General features: G+C 35.1%; 1 protein-coding gene across 7 annotated transcripts in view; it reads left to right on the top strand.

Moving 5' to 3' along the window:
- The window catches only part of LOC112032261 (probable plastid-lipid-associated protein 10, chloroplastic), a 30,562-nt gene continuing 17,963 nt past the window's right edge, over positions 1-12,599 (top strand). For 4 of the 7 annotated variants that reach the window (XR_010627984.1, XR_010627985.1, XR_010627986.1 and 1 more), the window contains exons 1-4: positions 2-134; positions 574-725; positions 1,220-1,333; positions 1,478-1,612. Coding sequence is in view for 2 of the 7 variants with exons in the window: in XM_065770888.1 (XP_065626960.1) it covers positions 576-725; positions 1,220-1,333; positions 1,478-1,612 (399 nt within the window). In the remaining 5 variants the exon portion in view is untranslated. Of the gene's footprint in view, positions 135-573; positions 726-1,219; positions 1,334-1,477; positions 1,613-1,974; positions 2,071-3,459; positions 3,541-3,660; positions 3,701-3,809; positions 4,322-4,366; positions 4,602-12,599 lie in introns of those variants that run through there. The other 3 variants (XR_010627987.1, XR_010627988.1, XM_065770889.1) reach the window with 3 other exon arrangements.

Raw genomic sequence — 12,599 nt, forward strand, 5'->3', positions numbered from 1 at the left:
CAGAACAACCACCAGTTCTCCTGTACATGTGAAATCCAGATGAGACAAGACTTTACTTAACTGAACTAAATTACCCTTAACTGTATATAACAGTGCTGACCTGGCACCAATCTTTTCGACTAAAATCTTGTCAGGTATGTTCCTTTTTTTTTCTTTTGATAATTATGTTTACTAATAAAAAATTTTAATCTATTGAGTCAAATTTGAAAACAAATGTTTTGCAGATTAGCAAATTGTTCAGTGAATTTTGACACCCTTTTATTTGTTTGTGAGCTTCTAGCAAGTTACATGTGATGTGAGTCCCATTGGACTAGATAGTTTGAATGCTAAACTGGGTTTTGATCCAATCACACTGGGATTTCATGATTCAGTGCATGCAATTCAATTGGCTCATTGTTTGAATGCTAGTATGATGATTGTTGTGAGTTTTATAGTTTTGAATCCCACACTGGGCTTAGAGCCTACCTAATTGGGATGTCAATGAGCTCATTTGCATTCAATTGAGTTTGTTCTGAGTTTATATCAACTTATTATTCATATTATGATTTATTTTTGTATTTGTATTTTTTTAAGATATGGATTTGGCTTTTGTGCCTCCACTGTATCCACCGAAAGGAAACAGAGCCATCTATGAGGTTAAGCCTTTTAGCTCTGCCCTTCATAGAAATCTGCACTCTCAGAGAACTTCTCCATGTTTAGCAACTGCAGCTACCCAAACCAGTCAGGTTTTTCTTCTTAATCCTTTGGAACTCATCTTTCAATTGTTTATTTATTTCTGGAAAAAATTACACTTTTCCATCCTAAGCTTTTCCTTCATTTTCAATGTCCCCCCAAACTATCAATTTGCTCAATTGACACACCAGTTTGACAGAATTTTATCAATGTGCCCTATACCATGTAAATCTGTGTTAAATGAGATTGAAATGGAAGTTTCACATTGCAACCAGTGAGGGTCGTTTAGGCATTACGCATGAATGAGAATGTAGGGTGGTGTAGTGGCTCGCATGTCCATTTCCGTCTCAATTTAATGCCCAATTTAGATAGAATGGGTCACATTGATACAGTTATGTCAAATTGGGGTGTGAATTGAGCAAATTTATAGTTTGAGGGACACTGTAAATGGGTTGAAAGTTTAGAGTGAAAAAGTATATTTTCCCATGTATTTTTTTCATATTTAGTCATTGTTTTGCATAATTATTGATTTTGTTTGGTCTTTTAGGCATCTGAATTTATGGTAGAGAACAAAAAGCATGATTTATTGAGAGCTATCCAAGAGACAAAACGAGGACTTGTTGCAACTGCTGACCAACGCTCTTCCATTGAGGAGGCTCTTGTATGATTTTACTCCAGTATATTTGATTGCTTCATGCCTGTGCTTATTGATTCTATATTCGATGTTCACTTGATTAAAAGGAGGAAGAGTTATGTAAAAGTGAATTTGTTCAAATACAACTAATGAAATGTTTATAATTGGCAGGTGAGTGTGGAGGGTTATAACATGGGTTTGCCAATTGATCTCGTAAAGTTGGATGGGACATGGCGCCTGCAGTATACTTCTGCCCCTGATGTTCTCATTCTTTTCGAAGCTGCTGCTAGACTTCCTTTCTTTCAGGTTTTTCTTCTTTTGATATAACTTACAAGCAATTCCTCAGCTATATTTCTGAACTCTGTATTGCTCTTAGTTATGCATCCCCTCTTTTAGTTATGAAATGTTTATTTCCAGAAATCATTATACATGAAGAGGCTTGAACATTGAAAATAACTTGCCTGAGGACAGTTTTTATGGGTCATTATCTGCCTGAAGATGGCTTTTTCTTTTTAGCATCTCATGTCTAAAATTTATGTACACTGGCTTATTCTATGTCTAGGTGTATGTGAAATGTCCATCACTAGATTTGTTATTTCCTTTATCTCTGTGTTTTCCCCCTAAAACATTGTTCTCTGCAATTGGTTTCTACATGAATGTGGAGCTAGGTTGGGCACATTTTTCAAAAATTTGAGTGCCGAGATCAATCAAATGGGGGTGTCATCTGTAATGTTGTTCGATGGAGTATTCCAACCTTGTTAGAGGTAAACATCTGCCTTCCTTTCTTCCCACTACCTTATTTGGAAGCTATTCTACTTAAGTTGAAAACATAGATCTTGGAAGTGTGCACTGCATTGAGTGTGGATTTTCTCTATAATTCTAATTCACTTTCTCATTATTCTCTATGTTTTTTATTTTATTTTTAATTTTTTTTGAGTCACACAATATCAATATTATTGCAGTTGTTTATGTTCAATGATAGGTTCCTCAGTATGCTAGATCGGTCCTGAATATTGTAGAGCAACTGTAATTTCTGCTAGTAATTTGCCATTTCCAGCAATGTATATGAGATTTCACATATGGGGATGCTTCAGCTAGTGCATATGATAAAAAGGCCTTCAGCTTGTTGTTTGAGTAAATGGGGATGCTTCTCTCAATCTTTCATATTGTCATTGACTAAGATGTAACAAAAGGTGAGTAAAAGTGCAACTCGTTTAGTATATAAACATAATGAAAAAAAATAAAAAATATATATATATATAGAGAGAGAGAGAGAGAGAGAGAGAGAGAGAGAGAGAGAGAGAGAGAGAACAAAAGAGAAGCCATTAGAGGAGGTACTTCTCAATGAAAATAAAATTAAAATAAATTTTCAAACATCACACTCTCCCCAAAATGGCAGCCTAAAGAAAATGATTTAAGAAGAATATGCCCCCCCCACCCTCTTCTTCATAACACAGGTTCCTTTCAAATCTTTTAGGTAAATATGCATTGAAAGACACCAAAGGTGAAAAGGGTCTCCTTTCCTCTTACTCAAACATTTCATCTCCCATGCCTTGAAGAAATTACACAGCAATTGGGCAGCAACCCAAGACATGAAAGTAAGAAGGGGAAAAAAAAGAAAAGAAAAAGGCCACCTCATACACATATAAACAAATACATTATATATATTTGGATAAATAGATACACACCCGCATGCAGAAAGACACATTCTTAGATTTATTTCTCATAGCATATACAAAGGATTAGCGCATTAAGAATTCTCCATATTCTTATTGATGTCGTTTGGTCCAGGGCTATCTTGTCAATCTTGATATTACAGAAGTAAGAGTATTTCCTTGCTTCTCTTATACCTGTCTTCTAAATTCCTGTAAGTTAATTTTAATGTACTTACTAAATTCCAACATTTTATTGTGATGGTCGACTTAAATTGATTATGGGTAACTTCTTGTTTCTAGTGGTGAGTATTTATTTAATTTAAGAAACAGGGTTTATTGGAGATGCTTCATGTGCATGCAAACTTTAGGGCACTATGGAAGATTATCCACAATCCTTATATTGTTTATGGAGTTGTGGGAATGTGAGAACGTTCATATTTCATGAAGCACAAATCCTTCAGTTTCATTGGAGTGACTTCATGTTTATTTGCTGTGCAGGAACAAGAAGGTGCCACTCTGCCTGTATCTGCAAAATTTGACATTGTTTCTGCGCGTAATATCTACCTTCTGTTTGAAGAGGTTAGTTTTCCTGCCCTATATGAATTATGACATCCAAAATTGTTGAGCTGTATCAGCTGCAACTGTTCCCACTTCCCTGCAATTTTGTTTGACTGTTTTGGAAGTATTGTCAACAGGAAGGTATGTGATGTTTATCCGTTCTTTCAGAGCTCAAATCCCTGTAAGTAACCCAGGAAGTTATGTGATGTTTATCATATTTATAATATCAGTTATGAACTTATGATGCTTCCTACAAGTAAGTGTGAGTGCTAAATGTATTTGCATTGTAGACGATCAGTGGGAGGACTATATTACCTTTCTTATTTGGATGATAATATGCTTTTGGGTCGTGCCATTGGTGGTGGTGGAGTATTCGTGTTTACTAGAGCTCAACCTCTTGAATGATAAGGGCTAAGTTTTTCAACTTATTATTTACTGCTGGTCAGCATTTCTACTCAAGAAAAGCATTGGTTTTGGAGGAAACAGCAATATGAGGACTACAATGATGAGGTTTTTATTGATTCTGACTTATTATACATTTTTCTAAGACTGGTAGTTTTTACAACTGGCCGCATACTTTTATACCCTTGCCACTTCTGGCATGCAAGAAAAACAAAAGAAATATGGAGGTCTTGTTTTTGGGTTTACTCATTATTCCTTAATTAAAACTATGTTATTGGATGGCATTGAAACTTGAAACTAACAGTAGCTTATGAGGGTTTATGCAGAAACCAAATTACTAACTGATAGAAACTGTCATAGTCAAAGTGAAAATCATATTGTTCTTCAAATTCAATTCAAATTCTAGTTAGTCTTAATTTCCCTGAGCTTGATGATTGTGATGTAGAACAGACAGCACATGCCTTCCTCGAGCAGCAGGGGCGCAGGAAGTCACAACGCAAGATCACAGGGGGGTACTAGTAGGGGCCATCGGGGTAACAGTGTCGGAATTGCATGAAATTTGGCAGGTTGAAGGGAAACGACGTTCTGATCCAGATTCATGACAAATGCCATGAACGTCGCCAAAATTTAGGCGAATTCCTTCATTAAGGCCCCGATAACAGTGTTTTTGCTATTTATAGTAAAATTTGTTTTTCCTTAATAACTTTTAGTTTGCCATGAACGTCGCCAAAATTTAGGCGAATTCCTTCATTAAGGCCCCGATAACAGTGTTTTTGCTATTTATAGTAAAATTTGTTTTTCCTTAATAACTTTTAGTTTAAAAGTCAGAATAAAGTCCCGTCTGTTTTGGGACGACCCTTAAGGTCAGTAGTTTATGATTCTGCGCTTAACTCAATTTTGCCATTTTTGGTAAAATTCGGTAATTTTGTCACCTAATCGCTTAATTAGTGCGAATTAGGGTTTTAAACGTTTTTGCTTAGTATTTATATGTTTTGTAGCCGTCAGAGGCAGAATAGACTATTATCAATAAACACAGACTTTTGTCAAATTTTCTTCTGGTGGATTCCAGCTTTATCTCCTTGTGGATTCAGGGAAACCCCTCGTGGATTCGAGGTCTACTACCAGAAACTAACAGTTTAGTTTCTGTTTCATCAAGAGAGCATCGTGTGTGCTTTTCTTTAGGCTTCCGCGACATCAGATTGACATGAGATATACCAGATACAACTCAAAGTGTTGCATCTTACTTCTATAATAGAAATCTTGATTATGCTCTCCTAATTATGCGTATGTGAGTCTTCAGCTAAGATATGGGAGATGCTTTGATGGTTATATATATAAAGAAGTAAAACCCTTTGGTACTACCAAAGGTCCAAAACTGTATGTATTTTTCTATTTTAGATGGGGATTCACATGCAGCTAGAGTCTTTAACTACAATTCAGTTTTATTTATTGAGATTGGAGGTTGCAACATGTTCCTTTGAACCAAATAGCACTCTTGCAAGTTTACTTGAATTTTCTGAAAATTCACATATTTACATAAATATTATTACAATACCTAGTGACCCCTTAAAAAAAAACCATTACCAAGACTTAAGGGTTTAGATAAACCATTAATTGATTAACTAATCTTTATTTAAAAATTTCCAACCATTCAAATGCACATGAGGCATATAATGGTTTAAACCTTATGTATAGCATAGTTATATTAAGTTTCAAAATAAGAAAATTTCTAAAGTGGGAAAAATAAATGGCTAGGAAATGGATGATAAAACTCAAGGCGACGATAATAGAATTGGTTATTGTTCTTTTCATTGTAGTTGAAGCTAATGACCTTGCTCTACCTCTTCTTCTCCCTCTTCACTTCTAAGCTTGCTTCATAATCCCTCTAAACTCGATAATAAAATCATCAAGCAAGGACTATTTTTACAGTGTGTGACTGGAAAGTCTCCTATTTGTTTTCTCTCTCTAACCCCAAACCTCAGCCAGTTCACGATTTCTCTGATTTCATTTTCTGAGCGATCAATTACAGAAGAAAGAAGAGAGAATCAGAGGCTTCGAACACCATATCGATGTCCGATTCCGATTCGACGAGGTCTTATGGCTCCAACTACAAGAATTTCAGAAAATCCAGCCGCGAGCGTGAGTTCAATCTCTCTCTCTCTCTCTCTCTCTCTCTCTCTCTCACTTTGTTTCTTTTGTTCTTGATTATGTGAGAACAACAACAACAACAACAACAACAATAATAACAATAATAATAATTTTATTGTAATTTATTTAAAGCAACATGGATACACAGATCACACCAGTAATAAACTTTGAACAAAAATAATGCTTACAAATTTCTTACAGAAATACAACATTTGCTTTATAATAATAGAGAAAATCCCTTCTATAAGGCACTCTTCAGTTTGGAGGGCTATGTTCACTGATATTGCAATAAGAAATATCAGTGAACATGGTATCATTTGTATCACATATATATAAAAGCATCATTACTTATGTCATGTGAACGGGAAGTGCAAAAAAACATCTTATGTTGGCTTAATATATTACAACTGCAATTGAAATTGGATATATAATTACTTTTCCAAGCATAATATCAATTAATTTAATCACAAATACGACTTTGAAGGAAATTATTTGGAGTTACACACATATAATATACATATGTAAGATGAGTAATATAAGAACCATGCAGAATACTTCTCAATAAACCATAAGCATGTTTATTATGTAGGCCAAACAATTCTTTCTTCCATTGTAAAACTTTATGAGCCTGCAATAGAAAACATAAAAGAGGAAAAGGTCAAAGTAAGTAAAGAATTTACTACCAACATTAAGAGGGAGAAAAGTTTGATTTTTGACCTTCCATATGGCCAAGCATGTTGCATTATATCCTAGCGCCAGGAAGAATGTCCCTGACCAGTTGCAACTCAGAGATGGCCTTGCTAATGTCCCATCGTTCCTGAGGCAACTCCATAGAGCATGCCAGGCCAAGCTTCACCATAGATATCAAACACTCATTCGTTCTATTTGTTGGGGTGCAATTGTGATTGCCAGTTACTTCATCATTATGGTTTAAAAGTTTTGGATCTGCAATCTCCAATACAAGATTAGGCCAGGCTATGCTAGCATAGTTGTGAAGATTCAAGCCTCCATCAAACATACCATCTGTAGGTCTCTTTTCTGTTATCATCTCCAACAATAAGATACCATAACTGTAAACATCCCCTTTGGTTGACACTTCACTTCCTAGACCATACTCTGCCATTCAAAATGTTTGATATAGATAATACAATCACATTAAAATTAAGGAACTCAAAAAGTAATCATGTTAAATGTGGGAAAATATATGTTAACAAATGAAATTTCAGTAAATTGTTGTTACCTGAAGGAGTGTACCCAATTGTTCCTCTTATTCCAAATGAGCTGCTTTGCTTCGAATTTGTTTGTTCTAAAAGAAATTTCGCAAGTCCGAAATCTCCAACATGAGCCATCATATCATAGTCGAAAAGAATGTTGCTTGGCTTTAAATCACAATGAACAACGGGCATTGGGCAATGGTGATGTAGATAATCGAGTGCACATGCAACATCAATGGCAATGTTTATTCTTTGAAGAAGGTTCAAATTTTGTATCTCTACTTGCCTAAAATCTGTTTCTAGATCATGTAACCAATTTTCTAGATTTCCATTGGGCATGAACTCAAAAACTAGAGCCTTGAAATCATTACCATGAAAATCCACACTTGAGCAAGACGTTATGATCTTCACAAGATTTCGATGACGAATATTTTTCAAGGTTTCACACTCTGAGAAGAAGCTCCTAGAAGCTCCTCTACGTTGAATATTTAATACCTTGACTGCAACAATTGAACCCTCCTTACCAAGAATGCCTTTATACATTGAGCCAAAACTACCCACACCAATTAAATTTGCTGTAGAGAACCCATCAGTTGCTTTAAGGAGCATTTGGTAAGACACTCTGAGAAGTTATTTTCTCAAGTAAGATCCTGAAGTGTTTTCTTTTCTTCTATTTTTGTGCCAGTAAAATAAGAAAAATGACACTGGTCATTGCTAGAATCACACAAGCCATTGAGATTAACATTTCGATTGCAAGATGCCGCTTCATTTTCTTATTTTCTTTTGTTACACACCTAGGCAACTTTAGTTTAGATATGCCCCCACAAAGCCTTTTATTTCCTACGATTGATAGCGCACTATCATTTGCAAAAACTCATTCTGTTGGAACCTCTCCCTCAAAATCATTGAAGGATAAATTCAAATTCTTCAAGGAGAGGTTTTCCAAGAACTTTGGAATTGGACCTGACAACTTATTTCGAGAAAAATCCATAACTTGAATACCTCTTGAAGAACTCAAAGATGTTGGAATTATTCCTTGAAAGAAATTACCTTCCATGTAAAGGTTCTCAAGGCTAGTGCAAGAACTTAGGCTACTTGGGAATTTTACCAGACAACTTATTCTCAGATAAGTCCAATTCTGTTAAATGGACAAGACTGCCAACCTCTGATGGCAATGATCCAATGAAAAAGTTTTGAGCTAAATTAAGTGAAATTGACAAGGAGGATATTGCAAAGAGTTGTTTTGGAATGGTGCCACTGAGATTGTTTTGAGATAGATTTAACAAATTCAAACTTTTGCACTTTCCTATACTTGATGGGATAGTTCCTTGCAATCTGTTATTTTCAAAATGCATGTCACTTACAGAAGAGAGGTTTCCAAGGGTAATTGGTAACCTTCCTGAGAGTTTTTTGTTATTTAAAAATAATCGTTGTAACTTTTGGAGATTACCAATATCACTTGGGATTTTCCGTGTGAATTTGTTACCATCCATCCATAAGTGGATCATGCTAATCAAATTACCTATCCCAAAAGGGATTTCCCCAAAAATAAGATTGTTGCTGATAATAAAATATTCAAGTTGGGTTGAAAGATTTCCCAAAACATTTGGCATCATACCTTTGAATTGATTGTCCATGATGTTCAAGTACAGCAAATGGCTACAATTGACTAGAGATTTGAAGAAATCCAATGCATCGGCATCTCCGCTTCCTAAATTATTATCATTAATAGTTATGAGTTTCAAAAGCTGCATGCCTCCAAAATTGTTTGAAACTTTTCCCGTAAAATTGTTCTCTTCAGCAGAAAAGTATTTTAGCTCTGAAGCATTAGATAATGAAGCTGGAAGAGATCCGCTAAATTGGTTTCCAAAAATTTGAAGCAATTGGAGATGGGGAAGGGTGGGGAATAAGTCTGTGGGAAGACTTCCACTAAGCTCATTTATAGCCAATGAAAGTTCAATTATAGATGAAAGATTATTCAAGGACGAAGGAATCAAACCCGAGAGTCTATTTACACCCAGATAGAGAAATTCTAAGCTTCTCAGTTGGCCTATGGCATTTGGAATCTGTCCTCCCAAGACATTATAGGCTAGAGATAATTTATGGAGAGAGCTAAGGTTTCCAATGAAAGGAGGGATTCCTCCCATGAGATTGTTTCCGTAAGCATTAAATTCCACCAGCTTTGACAAAGAAGCAAACTCCATTGGGATTGACCCTGAAAGATTATTATTACCAACCTCAAGGTACCTGAGGTTGGAGCAATGAGAAAGGTTTGCAGGAATTTTCCCATGGAAGGAGTTGTTAGTCAGTCTCAATACTTGCAACCTGAATAGACGACCAACTTCATTATGAATCTTGCCTCCAATGGTGTTGTTCGAGAGATCGATTGCCCTCATGAAGCTGAGGTTGCCTATGTATGGAGACAAGGTACCCACCAATCCTCTGGACGGAAGATTTAATACAGTGACTCTTCTATGCTTGCGGCCACATCTTACACCTTCCCACTGGCAGAAATGGAGGGAATCATTCCACGAGCTCAAAACTTTTCCAGGGTCTTGTGTTATCTCTGTCTTGAAGGTCAACAACGCCTGATAATCCGTCTCATTATTCCCACCAAAATAACTATAGGTGCCAGTATTGCTAGATAAAACAGCAAGAGTTGACTTTAAATAGAACAGGAGAAGGATGGCTTGGAAGTGAATTGAGCACAATAGTCTCATTCTCATTGCTACAAGTTAAGATCCTCTTCCTTGCTGATTCTATTTAATAAGCAAGTTTTGCGTTGTGTTTGACTAAATGAGGTCGAAGCAATAGAAATGTTGCTGCACTAAGGTCTTGAGCGATTGGAGAATAGACAGGGATAGCGAAGTGAGTGGATGTGGACCATATAATGTGAATGATACTTGTTACATGGTTTCCTTGTGCGCACAGAAAAAAGTAAACCACTAACAACTAATATGAATGCTACAATTTTTCCTCATAGACAAGGAAAAAAGTAAACCAATCACTACAAAAAACGCGGGCTATAGCCGCGTTTACAAAAAAACGCGGCTAAAGCCTCCAGCTATAGCTGCGTTTTTTCAAAAAAACGCGGCTATAAGCCCAGTAGAATAAAATTTTTTAGGGCGACCAATAGCTGCGTTTTTTTAAAAACACGGCTATAGCTGACCTTAAGCCGCGTTTTTAAACGCAGCTACACGTTAGTTGTAGCCGCGTTTTTAAAAAACGCGGCTATAGCTCCAATAGAATAATTTTTTAAAGAAAGTCCGGTCAAAAAAAGATTTTTTAATGGTGACCTATTCACGCAATGGTAATGGCAACACAAGTCTAGTCTTTGTCTTTTGTGAGGATTCCCACTTTTGGTTCATTTCTTTCATTCAAATTCAATGGTTCTACTTTCTCCCAAAAAAAAATTCAGTGGTTCTATGTTCTACCAGAGATTCTCCAAATTCCCTTCTTTTTACGGTTTACTCTCATTGGGCATTAAATAATTTAATTTAATTTTTTTTTTTTTAATTTTTAGCTGCTGAAGTTCAAATTGTTATTATTGGAACTAGGAATATATCACAGAATATATTACAAAATGATTCTAAATACTATACGGAGGGAGCCTTTATGCTATGTATATATGAACTAGAATGACTTTTGTCTGGTCTCACACGTTTGCTGAAAAAAAAAAAAAACATCGCTTTTGCTTTTACGACCTTCTTCTAAACTTTTTTTTTAGAACCAATCTTCTTCTAACTTTAATTATACTATTTAGTTTTAAATTTTATGTCATTGATATATAATAACCATAACATGTTTTTCATTAACATAATCATACTATTTAATTTTAAATTGTTTGTCATGGATATAATCATGACATGTTTGTCATTAACATATGTATTTTTATCCAAATATTGATAGGATGTATTTTGATTTTTTGAGCAAATAATTTTAAGTATAATTATGAAAGATGTAATTAAAGTGACAAACCAATTAAAAAAAAAAACCAAAAAAAAAAAAAAAAAAAACTAAGGACATCTTTAAAAGAAAAGCTATAGTGCGCGAGGCAACACATCCCAAATAAGTCAATAAAAAAAATATATATATATATATATATAAAAAAGAAAAATTTACAATCTAGAACAAAATCTTTATTAACAAATCCCAATAGATGAATTCAATTTAATGAGCAAGGTCTGGGTTGTGTTTGATTAAATGTGGTCGAAGCAGTAGCAATGTTGCAGCACTAGGGTCTTGAATGATGAAAAGTAGAATAGCTTGAGTGCGTACTGCGTAGTGGATCATAGCGCACCAAGTAATGTGAATGTCAGTTTCCTCGTTCTTGTCTTTGTCTTTGTGAGAAATGCGACTTGTTACTTGTTACAGTTTCCTCGCACACAGTGAAAAAAGTAAATTAATCACGCAATGGTAACGACGAAAATGGTCTAGATTGGGATAGTGAAGTGAATGGACCATATCACACCAACTAATATTCTGTGAAGATTGCTCCTTTTAGGTCATTTTTTTCATTCAATGCTTCTACAGAGATGGTCCAAATTCCGTTATTTATTTATTTATTACGTTTACTCAATTGGGCATTAAATAATTTATTTTATTTTTATTATATTATTTTATTTATTTTTAGCTTTTGAAGTTAAAATTGTTATTATTGGAACTAGGAATATATCACAGAATATATTACAAAATGATTCTAAATAGTAAATACTATTCGGTGGGAGCCTATATGCTATATATATGAACTAGTTTTCCCATTCAATTTTTCAGTACAATAGTATAGGTATAATTTCCTCTTTTTTTTTTTTTTTTTCGAACGAAAATTTTTTATTTAAACACAAAGCAAAACAAGAGCTTCAGAGGATACAAAAAAGACCTCTTTATATGATACATCCACAAAATCAGGAGGGCCAGTACTAAGATTGAAATAACCACACATAACATTAATCAAAGCCCAATGGGCTAATTCATGTGAGGTTCTATTTGCTTCTTTTAGAATCCACCTGAAGGTCGTCTGGGGAACTTGATTAGCTAAACCTGCAACTTCTGATATGACATGCTTTAGGGCCCGTTTGGTTTAGAGGTGTCTCAGTTTTCATAACTCAAACTCAAAATTCATAACTCAAACTCAAAACTCAAAACTCACTACTCAAACTTCACCTTCACTCAAAAATTACAAAACAGCTGTTTGGACTCATAACTCAACTACATATCCTTACAACAATTTTCCAAAACCGTGGACCCCACCCACTGACACAACCCATTGTTACTCCTGTTACTACCCGCGTCCCACTAACAAAAAAATCTTCCCCT

This window comes from Quercus suber, unplaced genomic scaffold, assembly GCF_002906115.3.
Source record: "Quercus suber isolate HL8 unplaced genomic scaffold, Cork oak 2.0 scaffold_37, whole genome shotgun sequence".
Lineage (NCBI taxonomy): Eukaryota > Viridiplantae > Streptophyta > Magnoliopsida > Fagales > Fagaceae > Quercus > Quercus suber.